Raw genomic sequence first — 13,535 nt, 5'->3', positions numbered from 1 at the left:
CCCCCTCCCTTTTGAAAAAAGAAAATTTTTTAAAAAAAAAATTTAAAGGGTAAGAGGAAAAAAAAAAAAAAAAAAAAAAAAAAAAAAAAAAAGAGCTGAGATGTAGAAACAGTAAAATGTTTGAGAATCAGTGTATCCTCATAGCGGATGCGTTCTGCTGTTCTCTTCACCTCTGCTTCTGTCATGCTGGCAGTTTTGAGTGAGTCAGTTTATGACATCACAGGTTGTTGCGTAGGAAGTCGGCTCGCTCAGCAAAAAAAAAAAAAGAAAAGAAAAAGTTTTTCAAGGTTTAATAATGTCAGTGTTTTCCGGAGGACAATTACTCCGGAGCTGATGGGATCTGCGGCCTGGTACAACACGGGGCTTTGGAGGGTTTAGGTCTTGGAAGGCCACACTCCTGACATTATTGTAAGCTGCTTTGAGATAAGCCTCTTTGTCACGGCTTCATGATACTATCATTGTGCTTATTCTGCCAGTCAGGCAGCGCTCAAATCACGCTGCGGCCAATTCCAGTTCTCTGGCAGGAACCCTGTGAAACTGTGAGACATTGAATTATTCAGTGTCTCTCTCTAATATATGAGGCAAATAAATCTATTTACGTTCACACAGCATTTCTCAATGCTCAGGTTTTACTGAAATCTGACTTTGGGTTTTCTTAGGCTGCGGTCGTTCGCATTACTAACAAAATGTGACCACAAGTAGACTTCCGTATGAAACAGTTCACGCAAACATAGACGTCACACAGCAGCCCATTGTTTAAGGGAGTAATAGTGGACGCTGTCGCCTATCGGTCGATTTTAAAGTTGTTGAGCAATTGGAGCCAACAACATTAAAATCAGGATGAAAAGTTGCTACAAGATCATGAAAAGCTTCTTCTGGTGCAGAATTATGACGCACGTTGCTGTAAACGGATAAAATGCAACATGACTGTTGAGACGACAGACGATTTGAAAATCGTTCAAATTTTGATTTTCAAATCGAAATTTAGAGTTGTTCCACAAATGGACGTAGAACAAATACTTTTTTTTTTTTTGAGTAAATTGGGCCATCCAGAGTGCCTTCAAAAAGTTGGATAAGGATCGCATGTCAACTGGAACCAGTTTAAGAACAGCAGGTTAATCTAAGAGGTTCTAGAGGCCCAAAAAGTGAATAAAGTGACTTTTTATTATTCTGTCAGTACCTGGAAAATGAAAACGATTAATGAATTGAACTAAAATCCTAGTCCTGATGTATGAAATCAAAGACAAAACAACACTATTGCTGAAAAAAAAATCTTGAATTCCAAATTTTACCTTTCAAATTGTGAATTAAGTCTGAAAACCCAAAATATTTTCATCATCCGCCTTTCTTCCCAATCTACTTATACAAAGAAAATGATTAAATCAAATCAAACATTTGAAGACTGTTTAAGTCTCAATAATGTGTTTCATTTAGTAAATTAAGTCACTGAAATAAATGAACTATCCAGCAACATCATAATTACTGAATGTGACTCATCAAAACTCTCATTCTGTGTTTCTTTTAAACGATAGCCGTCTTCAAATTTTATGATTGTTTCTACAGTTGCTGGTTTCTGTTGATTTTGCTGCTTGAAATGTGTGGATTTTTACTTTGAATTTCACAAAACATCTTTAGCTTCTCTGTATTCTGCAGTCCCTACCTACATTTTTTGCAGTCTAATCCATTTGCCTCAAACAAGTGATCGCCCATCAATACCAGCCTAATTAGGTGCATGAACATGTACCTGGGAGATTCAGCGCAACCGCAGCCGCAGGTCCTAACCAAAGCTGTCGTCCTGAAAAGGTCACACAAACCGTTCATTTACGGTGTTTATACGGTATAGAAACCTTTCCTTTTTTTGTATTAATATGCAGAATTTACTGTAGGATGAAGTGGTTACAGCCACTGATGTATGTTTTTCAAATGTGTCAAAAATCCAACATTTTTTCATGTCTTTGACATAAAAGATATACTCTACATGTGACAAAAATGATCAAATAAATGTCATAAGTTCCAGTTGGAATAACAGATGATTATTTATTATAAATGACAGATTTGCTTTGTCATAACAACAGATTCTCTAATGAGTTCAATGAAATGTAGGAAAACATGATTAAAAAGTGACATTTCTGCAGCTGTTCTCAGATGGATGAGGATTATGATTACACAGATATGGTCACAGATTTCAAAAATAACTTTAATTCCTCAATTATATGTTAATTGCAACACACGCAGTGGCAAAAAACAAACAAAAAAAAAGAAAGAAAAGAAATGGCTCCAAGGAGCGCAGAAATTAATATTTATGAAACATCAATTCATTTGTTGGTTGGCTAATGATGATAATGAAGCTGGCAGCATCAAAATGAGCAGAGACAGTGATGACTGTCTTCACATGCTGTGCCAACCTCTCTGGAGCTCAAACAGCATGAGCTGTGATTTTAAGAACGCATTGAATGCCGTCATGCGTCACAAATCGATACAAATGGAGGAACTGTGGTCCGCTCTTCTCTGCAGAACTGTTTATTTCAGCCGCACTGGATGGATTTTCAAGCTTCTTATTGAGATTTCAGCCCAGACTTTGACTAGGCCGCTTCAAAATCTTCAATTAGTATCAGTAAATTCATCATCTGGTCTTATCGTTCATGTTATGTCAAAAGCCCGGTGCTCTCTTGTACTTCATTTTCTTTTATACTGTTTAGTAGAGATGCACTGAGGCAATATTAATATTAGTATCTGTCCCAACATTAAAAAAAAAAAAATAGATCTGGTATCGTGACAATGTGCTCTACCCATAAGGTCAGATCTATCCAGTCCAATTCTACGTTTCATGCTCTGATTGATGCTTTATTGTTAATTTTACATTATATTTAGATTTTCTGGTTCTTTCTGAACCATTTGAAAGAAGGTTTGTTAATTTATTTTTACATGTTTGACCAACGCAGTCAATCTGTTTTTGTCAGTTTCTTTAATATTTAATTTACATTGGCTGTTATCCTGCTAACTACGCTGACTGAACAAATTAAAGCTGGGTTTTGCATGTTTTACCAAACTTGAGAAGCTACTGGTGTATTTAAGTGTGCTGTACTGTGCAGAGTTATCAGACAAATTCGTAATTCAGTAGACTTATGTCTGTGTTAAAAAGGATTCAGCACCGTTTTTCTGTATCGGTACCAAACCTCAGATATCGATATCGTATTAGAAGTGAAAAAAATCTAATTGGTTAATCCCTACTATTTAGGAACCATTTTTTTCTGTCGGGTTGCCATAGAGACGGCCCAGGTGGTCATGTCATGTTGATGTTAGGATAAAGTCTGACTTATTGTCAAATGCGTGAGCCTGTTTAGAACGTGCCGAGTTCATCCAGAGAGCAGAATCAGAGGAATTTGACAAATGAAAGACTATAGAGATGTAACCTTCAGACAAACCGATAGGAAGATGTTGGTCTGTTGTGAGCCGAGGCTTAAAGTTGGTATAAAATAATGGAGCAGCCACAGAGTTCACCAGAAAGAAGAGAGGACAGCAGAAAAAACTAAAATACTGCAGAAAACAAACAGGAGTCCCAAACATAGGCAGCGCTGGTGCGTTTTAATACTCAATATGTAGCTCTTTGTTGAGCAGGACTTTCTCCAAATACAAAGGTTGGAAAATCATTGGACAGTAGAACAGATATATACGAGGCTGGTCTTTCTCAGGTTTACCGCTCGATGTGAGCAGCAAGGAATCGTTACAGCAAAAACATTCAGTTCAGTAGATCATTAAAAAAAATACCTCTAAATGTCTGCACTTCTGTTTTAAATCTTTCTAATACTACTATCATACCGTGGTACATTTTATTTCAGGTTATCACACCGTGAGAATCTCCAGCTGTCCTATATTACTTTATTAAACAAGAGTAATAAAACTTCTAAAATTCTGTCATAAATTTAGTTTTATTTTACAAGCTGTAGTTACTGTAGTAATTCCTCTTTTTACATAACTGATTCTCAATGCATTATGTTTTTCTCACAATGTCTGTATGTTAGGGACAAAATAATTAATCAGATTAATTGAGTATTGACATAATAGTCAAATAATTTAGTAACCCATTAATTGTTAACAGGAAAACAAAGAGTCATAAAGGTAATTTCCTGGAAACATATTCAGAGCAGCAATTAAGCCAAAGCTATACAGAAATATATTGACATCTTGCATTAGAATGTGTTTCAGCCAAAACTCCTTAAGCTCTTTAGACTTATGCCGTGTTATTGCATTTTAGGCAACAAATTATTTTATTTTCACATTTAAAAGAAGGAATTGGATTATCAAAAATCAAAATCAAATTTTATTTGTATAGCACATTTCAGCAGCAAGGCATTTCAAAGTGCTTACATAATTAAAATAAAAACAGCATGTGACATTGAATAAACAGTGAGAGAGAGATTTTATGTGTTTATTTACATTTTTAAAGCATTTCTAACATTTTACAAAATAAACTTATGTGGTTAAATAGAAAATCTGCAGAATGCACCAATATTTTTGACCTGATTAATCGTCAGAATAATCGATTACTAAAATAATTGTTAGCTGCAACCCTATTGTACATGAAAAAAAAAAAATTCTCCCTGTTAACCTACTAAATTTTGCACAAAATTACAGCAGCAAATGCATCCCTGGAACCTGTAATTTTCTCTTGATTGTCTGTTTTTATTTTGATTCAGCACGATGCAGGCTCATCTGGTCAGCAGCGTTAGCCAGTAAGTGCCTTAAGCAGAGTCACGGGCCGAGTTGTGGAATCGCTGTGTTACCGTTTTATCACTCCTCTGCAGATTAGCTGAAGGAGAGAATAATGAGGTTTGTAGGACTGCACCAGCTATCCTAGGCTAGCTGCAGGAATCTCTGACATCAGACCTGCTCCGTCCCTCTTCTGTTTCAATGTGTGTGTGTGTGTGTGTGTGTGTGTGCGCCTGCATGCGTGCATGTGTGTATAATGAAATCCCCCCCAACCTCATGCCTTCTTTCAGTCCCCTCCAGTAGAGCTAAACTCAGTGCAGACATTCCTGCTGAAGGTTTATCCCCAGACTTGATCTCTCCACCTCCTCACAACAACAGCACCCCCTCTGGGAGTCACCGGCGAGTTCGGGCCAGTTTGACCCATTATTAGCCCCTTGAAGGGGAAAGAGAATCACACATACTTTCAGTGTGTATGTGTGCAGGTCTTATTTTAAGGTAAACATGCATCGCTTGAAGCATGTTTGAAGGAAAATGACCTGTTAGGGTTGGAAGCCAGAAACTCACAGAAGCTGGGCCTCAAGGAAAACAGAGGAGGGCTTCATCAGAGCAAGTCCAGGCAAACAGCAGAATGCGAGCGTTTTAGGGCAGCGGAGTCAAACTCGTCTTCATCTTGGGCCGTGTCAAGGTCATGAATGCTATCAAAAGGTCAGCTGTGCCAGAATGTATTTGTACAATCCCATTAACAAACTGTTAAAATACGATTGCCGTCTCTCCATTTGATGTGTTCTTCTTCAAATGAACCGGTATTTAACAATCCCTCCAGAATTACACGATTGCTTTTGGGATTTTTTTGCAATACAAATCAAAGATTTTGTAGTGCTAATTTGGAAATGTTTGCAAGGAGTTTTGCAATATTTTTGCCCTGGTATGACGGTAAATGTGACTTTTTGTTACTCGCCACATCAAACACACACTAGTATAATAAAAACACTGCCACCTGCAGGTGGGAGTTAGCATAAAAATCTGACGTTTTGGATTCATTAAATTTGCAGTTCTCACTTATGCTGTAGCAGGAAAAAATACCGAGATCTGTTCATTTTAAATGAATGTCTGTGATCGCGGACTTGCAAAAACCTGAAAGTACAGATGGATGTAATTTGTAATTTGCTTTGATTTGATAACATTTAACATTAAGTAACATTTAAGTAGGCGTGGGCATATTTTATATTGTACCGTTTATCATTTATCGGGCTAGATTTCTTATCATGATAAGAATTTTGATTTATCTTTGTCACAATAAATACCTATCAGTAATGTTTAAACACCTCCCCTAAAATTCTCCTTATTGTCTCGACTGTTCAATAAAAGCATCAATAAATATGTATATATTTTAATGTTACAAACCACACTTCTTTATGTGACTGGTGTCCTAAAGAAGCGCATTACAAATGGGAATTATTTCAACATTATTTGTGTTTGTGGGGCTCTAACTGCTGTGACACAGTCATACTGTTACCTAAAAAGAAGTAGAAAATAGTTCTTATCTTCACTTTATCGTTTTACCACAATGGTATCGTGAAATATTGTGAAAAAACTAAGTCCATATCACCCAGGTTCCCGTTATGAAAGATTGTCAGAGTCAGTATTTGTCCTTGCGTGGCACAATGAGGAACCTAGTTGAAAATGGACTTTACAGGACGTACAAACATTTATAGAGCGTTGATTTATGCTAACTTATAGCATAAATCACATGCTCCCGTTGTAACAACAGGCTCTGAGGACGGCTAAAACCCACTGGAAACAGCACTAAGCCAAAAAGAGTGAGGTGGGGAGTGTATTATTCTTTTGTGGAGTAATAAGAAGCCGAAAAACATTTTTCGCATAGAAGAGGCTCCAGCGGTGGACCCCTGGAGGGCTGTTACACAACCGTGGCTCTCTACATAAACAGTCTCTGTTTGAAGTGAAAAAGGATATTGGATTTCAAAGATGAGATCACTTCCCTTTGTTACTTTGGATCGAGAAATACCGTCCTTCAGCCAATTAGATGTGTGGACAGCCTGGTGGAGAAGACGAGGAAATAAAAGTCCCCGTTCCGTGCAGAAAAGGCCTCTCTGTACAGGTGGAAGTCGGGGGAAGCCAGAAAATGTGAAATTCCTTAATAGTTTGCTTTTTATTGTTTTTTCCGACGACGTCTGAGCTTTGTTTAAAACGAACAACTACAGCCTCGACAGCACAAGGCTGCTTCTTGTTCATTTGCCGCAGTCGATTCAATTCGATCCAAAAATACTTTATCCTAAAGGGAAATTAAATGTTGTGACTCATATCATAAAAGTAAATTCGTTATGGACGGTGAAGCTGCGGGCGGGAAGGACCTCCGGTAACAGTCACTCTTGCAAGGAATCTCACTGAAGGCCTCTGCTGCTGTCACAGTCTGAAGGCTGTCATGACATGCTAACAGCTCAATATCCAAGCATCAGACACCACATTCTGCAGCAACGTGTTCTGGACGACACCATCAGTTGTTGGCAAGCACTTCTAATCCACCTCATTTGCTTTTGCCTCTTTCAAACCTTCATAGAGACAATCCTTGGTAATTATATGTAAAATCAACTTTTTTGAGCTTTACATCTCGTTATGTTATTCCAAAACAGACCTGGAGTGTTGCTTTAATACTTTCATGCATGTTTGATAAATCCTTCAATCTCTATGGCAACCATTCAGCTGTGCAAAACGCCTGGGTGGACTTAGCCCCGCCTTCGAAGACAAAGCTCCTCCTTTGAGCTCCAGTTTCCAAGCTTCCACCTCACAGAGCAGCCCTCCGCCACTCAGCACCTTAAGACTAGCCAGCAGCAATTAGCAAACACTAATTGGTGGAACTGCAAATCTGCTGAGTTCATTACAGGTGCTCCCTCTCAATGAAACTCTCGTAAAAACGTAAAGGGTTAATAGAGGAGCCATGTTGTGATGACTTCCTGAAGGCAGAGCTTCAGAAAGATCAAGAGCTTTTAAAGAGACAGAGGCCCAATTTCAAGTCAATAAATTACAAAGTCAAATTTCTTTTAAGTCACATTTGACATATTTAGCAATTTATAACAACTGAAGGTAACAGTTACTTCATTGTTACATCAAATTGAACTATGTGCCTGAAAAACACATGATACTGCCCCTTTAATTATAATCAATGGGAGAGATGATAATGGACAATCCTCTAGAAAAGGACATCAGAAATTCATGGCACTACAAATTGTTTTGTTTGTGATGTAAAATGACCAGATTTAATAAAATACATTTAAAGTTTAAAGGGACACATGTTGTACATATGGCCCTTTAAACTTACTACATTTTTAGGAATATAAACAGAGCTTATTTTAATGCAATACTGAGTATTGGTAACACAATTCTGGATCTGGAAAAAAAAAAATCAGGATCAGGTTACCACCAATTTTAAGACTTTATAATCGATGAGACTTAAGACAGGTTTGTCACTTTTCACCTCCCTGAGGCACAAAATAAATACTTGATTTCAACTGACCTGGTTTAGTCATTGAAGCCAAAAGGAATCATTATGTTACAGCGAACACCCTTCAGTTCCTTAACGTCACGCCATCAAAACTGAGCTCAGAAAAACCCTGAAAAACACTTGTTGAAGTTGAACAAACAAGCAAAGACTCTAAGCTGCTCTAGGCAGCTTAGAGTCATACATCTTAAATAAACGTCCTTTTTAAAAAAGAAAGGCTATTTTGACTGGGGCATGATAAATGAGCCACTATCGCGTCATATTCAGAAGGTAAAAGTGTGATAAGATCATCCTCTGGGATTCCAAGTCAATCAGTAAAAATGCAGAGAGCCCTTCCCCCCCTCCCTGCAGCGCCTGCTGCTCGTAGCTGCACCAAATGCAAAACAGGAGACATGCTGCAATCAGCAGTAATCTGCCTATCAAAAAAAATGTGGCAAATCACAACATGGGATTGATTTAAATACGCTTCGACTCTGAAAGACAAAGTCCCACACTCGAGGAGTTTTAAAATAGAAACTAGAAACTTCCTCTGTGAATCGCGAAAGCAGCAGGCGTGAGGGAACCGTTGGGAAAGCCAACTCTGGAGACTTTTCAGCACAAATCAGATACGCATGCTACACATACTAGCATGCTAGCTGAGGACTTTGTAACAAAGTATTCCAGCGAAAGCAGAGCAGTAGTTGAACTCTGTGCGGTGTCCAAGATTAGAAAAAGGTCAGAGAAAGTTGGTGTTCAAGAGATTATCATGTTATTTTGTTTTATTCAATTATTTAAAAAGATACAAATTGTTCATTTTGTCGGGTTCTGAGAGAAAGAGAGAGACGGTAGGAAAACTTAATAACAGAATCATTTTTCATTGACCAAACTTTTAAGTTTTATCTGTTTCCTTCTTCTGTGTATTTTCTAAATGTTTATCCTGAATTAAACAGAGCATGGATGGAAAATTCCCCTTTTTTTATCTAAAAAAAACTGTTTCTTCCTTCTTTTCTTCATCTTGTCGAAGTCTGAAGTTTGCTTGAATTATTTTTTAGTGGAAGGCTATAGTAAAATCCCAGGTGGTCCACTTAAAGCCCAAAGCTTCAAGTTCAAATGCTAATCAATCAAATATTCAAGCTATTCAGAACGTTTCTCCACTTTACATAAATACGCAACTCTTTTGAGAAGTTACACTATTCCTATACTTTAAGGTCCATTTCAGGAGATGTCAGAGTGAACATAGTTTTCTGTGGTTTGTGTGCAGCACAAAGTGAAGCAAAGCTGCCCCTCCCCGACCTGTTGCTGTTTGTTCCTGGTCAGCAGGCTTAGAAAGAAGAATACTCCCTTGTAAGACAGATTAATTTGAGCTGCTTGGAAACTATTCTACCATGGAAAAGAGAAACAGCTTCAGTTTATTGAAACTAAAAATAAATTTAAAAAAAAACACTGCCTGTCACTCTTACTGAGGTATTTTGGGTGATGATGTGTTAAGCATGATGATATATAAAATGCACCCATAATCATCAGGTGAGAATTTTACAAAGAAAAAAGAATCTCTTTCACCAACCGGGAAATTTTAGTACCTTTCAGATTTCTCGCAAATGAAATATACGTGAGAATAATAATAATCTGGCATTTTACACAATCATATAAGTGATTGTGTAATCACTCATATGATTACACACTTATATGTGTGTAATATAAGTGTGTATACCCAGAAGAGAGATCTGGGTATAAATCTGCACATGCCAACAAAACACGCTTTAAATAATTGCTCTTAAGTGTTCAGAAAGGAGGTTTAGTTAAAATGCAGGTCTGGCGTTCCCCAAGGCTGTGTGCTCAGTCCTCACTCAGTGTCTGAGTATTTAACAGGCTGTGAGAGAGAGGGAAGACATGCCGCAAAGGTCATCGGACCACGACCTGTGACAGCCACATCTGAGGCCTCCCCACAGCCGCAATCCATCTTTTACGATTTTCACACACACGCGCGCACCCCCCCCCTCCTCACACACACACACACACAGCACCAAGCACAAACACCATCAAATTCTGGGATAACACAACTATGGCTTCACTCCTCATTTGAAGCGTCAAAATCGACTCACATTGACGTAGTCGTACGACAGAAACTGCGTCATCTTGTTCGCAGAGAGGCGTCCTTCCTCTCTGCGGGTGTTGTGTGACTGGTCAGTTGTTTGTAGGTGTGCTTTATGTAGAAATGCGCTCAGATACTCTGCTTCCACTATCCGGCTTTTGTATCCGCAGGCGACAATGAAGACAAGTACATTTGTACGATTCTTCATAAAATACCATCAAAGATTGTCAAATGGTGAAGAAAAACTCCTGAATGGAAATTGTAAAGTTGTTTTTGTTTCATTTACTGATTTATGCGTCAACTGTTTAGCTTCGGCAGAAGTATGGGAGAGCCTCAAGATGAGGCTCTCCCATCTTGAGGCTCTACAAATAACCGGGCGCTTAGCATCTCCAAAACCAAGGAGACGATCATGGTCTTCATGAGACAAAATAAATACCACGCTCCCCATGTCAGTAGTGATTCAGTAAAAAAAAAAAATGTCCTCAAAATTTCTGGAAAATGGACTCCAAACATGACTAACGTGGCAAAAAAAAAAAAAAAAAAAAAAAAAAAAAATAAACGAGATTATTTCTATCAGATCCTGAAAGACTGGAGACATCGTAGCAGCTGTTTCTGTCTGGCAGCTGACAAGATGACCCAACAGAGGTCATCAAAGTACCACAGAAAATCATTAAAAACTAGACTCACTGCTAAACATGTACAGGATGCAGTGCCTGCGGCGTGCAGCTACATAATGAGAACACTTGTCACAACCAGGATACTTTCTCTTCACGTTGCTGCCCTCTGGGAGGAGTCTCAAGTCCTCAAAAACTTGTACATCCAGATTTAAATTCAGCTTCTGTCTGGGTGCTGCAAGGACAATGGCCTTGAAGAACTGATGTTTCAATGTAAGGTACATTGTTGGCTGTTCCATATAAATTTATATGTTATTTAAGTCTTTTAAGCATAAAATAATCATGACATATTTTATGAAATCCTATATATCCTGTTTAATGTGCCGCTAGGGAATCGTAATTTAGTTCTACATTTTACAGTGAGAGTAAACTGAATCAATTAAGCATGTAAATGTTAATATAATAAGTAAAGATTTTTAATTTTTAAACTGATCATGTGCAGGGCTGCAGGGGGGATAAAGCTTGTCTTCATACCTGGTTTCAGAGGTAATGGTACACCCTGGACAAGCCCCCACTCTATCACAACATCAAACAGCCAGCCATGCACACACTCACCTACACTGAGTAACCAATTAACAGTTATGCTTTTGGACTTTGGGAGAACTTTAAGAGAACCAACACACATATGAAGACTTTATGAAGAAAAAGTCCAGGTCGAGAGTCAAAGCGGGAAGCAACAGTTCCACCAAATAGCACAACATAACACACAGAAAGGCAAAGATTTGACCATTAACCTGTTAATTAAATAGCCTTTCCTTTATAAACTTCCTTATAAGCTCACAAATAGGACGTGTGTGTAAATTTTCGACAATATTCGACAAAAATAACTAAGAAACTCTTCGTTACACTCCAGTATCCAGACAGCAGCGCGTGAGTCATAAACAGACCTGCTCAGCATTTCCTGCAGACGGTCAGCAGACGGTGCGCGGCAGGTTGGACCCAGACACACCTCTTTCTGACCCACACTGGCTCTGCGGTAATTCCCTCTGCTCGGAGCGGGATTTAGAGGCAGCAGCCATGTTAAGCTGTACCGTAACTTCAAAACACAGCTGAATACAGCAAGGAGAAAAGCAGCAGCAGTGGATTTAGGGTCCTTACTTTATGAAGTAACTGGCTCCTTCTTCCGTAAAGCCTTCCTCCCATCCCGGTGGCAAGTCTGAAGAAAAAAAAAACGACTTGTAGTTGAAAGTTTGACACTTAAGTGAGCAGTAGAAAAGTAAACAGTATGATCATAAAGGTAACAGGTGAAAGTATTTTTGCCCAGCCGGCTAAGCTAGCTACCTGAGCGGATCATGTGTCCGGAGTTTACAGGTTCACCGGAGCGGGGATGGAGCCAGGTGGTGTTCCGCGTCTCATCGCTGCAGCACGGGCAGAGAGCAGAGAAAAACACCTGTTACACCGCCGGAGCAGGGGAAGGGGGGCTGGTGGGGAAGATACACCCCGGCAACTCCCGTCGAACCGGGACCGACGGCGTCGGAAATTCCTCACGCTGACACTTACTTGATGAAGAAAACCCTTCCGTCCCTGCAGACACCGTAGGACCAGTGTTCGGGTAAGGTGTCCCGTCCGAGAGCCGCCGCCATGATCCGTCCGCAAGTCCTATTTTATCTCAGTCCCTCTCCATGGAGTCTCTCGGGAGCTCAATGATCACTGGTGGAGCTGGCGCTGCCTTCAGGGACTCATCTCACTTCCGTACATCCGACAATCGAAGTCTGAACATGCTCAGAGACCCCGACCGTGTCTGCTTTGCACACAACAGGTTTATGCAATGTATCAAAATAGGAATAAGGCAGCTTTCACCACACTGCATGTAATAACAACTATTGTTATTAAAAGGAGATTAACTTCTGTTTAGGTTGCTGATATTTTTTCTGTTTCAATTGACCAATATTTTTTATTTTTTTACAACCAGACAGATGCAATAATTTTACAGAATTGACATAATTGTATATTTTCTTTGACACAGTTTTCCATAGTTTTACACACACACACACACACACACACACACACACACACACACATATATATATATATATATATATATATATATATATATATATATAGATAGATAGATAGATCTTGTCAGTTTCTCAGTGCTGCCAATATAACATAGCATTTTTTTTTAGAAAAAAATACTATGTCTATACTATACTATACTATACTATATACTGTATATATATGTCTGTAAGATTTATTGTCATTTTGTTTTTGATGCATCTTTATGGTTTTGCTGGACTAAACACCCACCTAATATATTTCTCACTATAGTACACTTGACTTACATGGATAATATGGATAATTATAATAAGCTCATAGCAGTTTGCTAAATTTTGGGATCAGGTAGCTAGCTTGGTCAGCTGCTTGCTCTGCTTTCCATTTGAAGATTTAAAGGGGCAGTATTATGTAAAATCAATTTTTCTGAATTTACATCATACTATCATGTTATCTCCTGTTTGTGTTTGCCTTTACTCTTTCATGCATGTTTTGAAAAATCCTTTAATATCCCGTGGCAACCATTCAGTTGAGGGAAATGCCTGGATGGACCTAGCCCTGCCTTCGAGAA

The 13,535-nt window shown here is 38.7% G+C and overlaps 1 protein-coding gene across 6 annotated transcripts in view; it reads right to left on the bottom strand.

Moving 5' to 3' along the window:
- Positions 1-12,741, bottom strand: part of LOC106964263 (pleckstrin homology domain-containing family A member 7) — a 147,284-nt gene extending 134,543 nt beyond the window's left edge. For 2 of the 6 annotated variants that reach the window (XM_015059665.1, XM_015059667.1), the window contains exons 1-3: positions 12,473-12,741; positions 12,254-12,330; positions 12,071-12,128 (exon numbers count right to left, since the gene is read on the bottom strand). In XM_015059665.1, coding sequence (XP_014915151.1) covers positions 12,071-12,128; positions 12,254-12,330; positions 12,473-12,555 — 218 coding nt within the window. In that variant the 5' untranslated portion in view covers positions 12,556-12,741. The remainder of the gene's footprint in view (positions 1-12,070; positions 12,129-12,253; positions 12,331-12,472) is intronic. The other 4 variants (XM_015059666.1, XM_015059668.1, XM_015059671.1 and 1 more) reach the window with 3 other exon arrangements.
- Between the last annotated feature and the right edge of the window lie 794 nt (positions 12,742-13,535).

Source organism: Poecilia latipinna, unplaced genomic scaffold (assembly GCF_001443285.1).
Source record: "Poecilia latipinna isolate Pla-1442-1.1 unplaced genomic scaffold, P_latipinna-1.0 Scaffold1648, whole genome shotgun sequence".
In the NCBI taxonomy this organism is placed as follows: Eukaryota; Metazoa; Chordata; class Actinopteri; order Cyprinodontiformes; family Poeciliidae; genus Poecilia; species Poecilia latipinna.
Note: the sequence above shows the minus strand (reverse complement) of the source record. Positions and strands in the feature narration are given on the sequence as shown.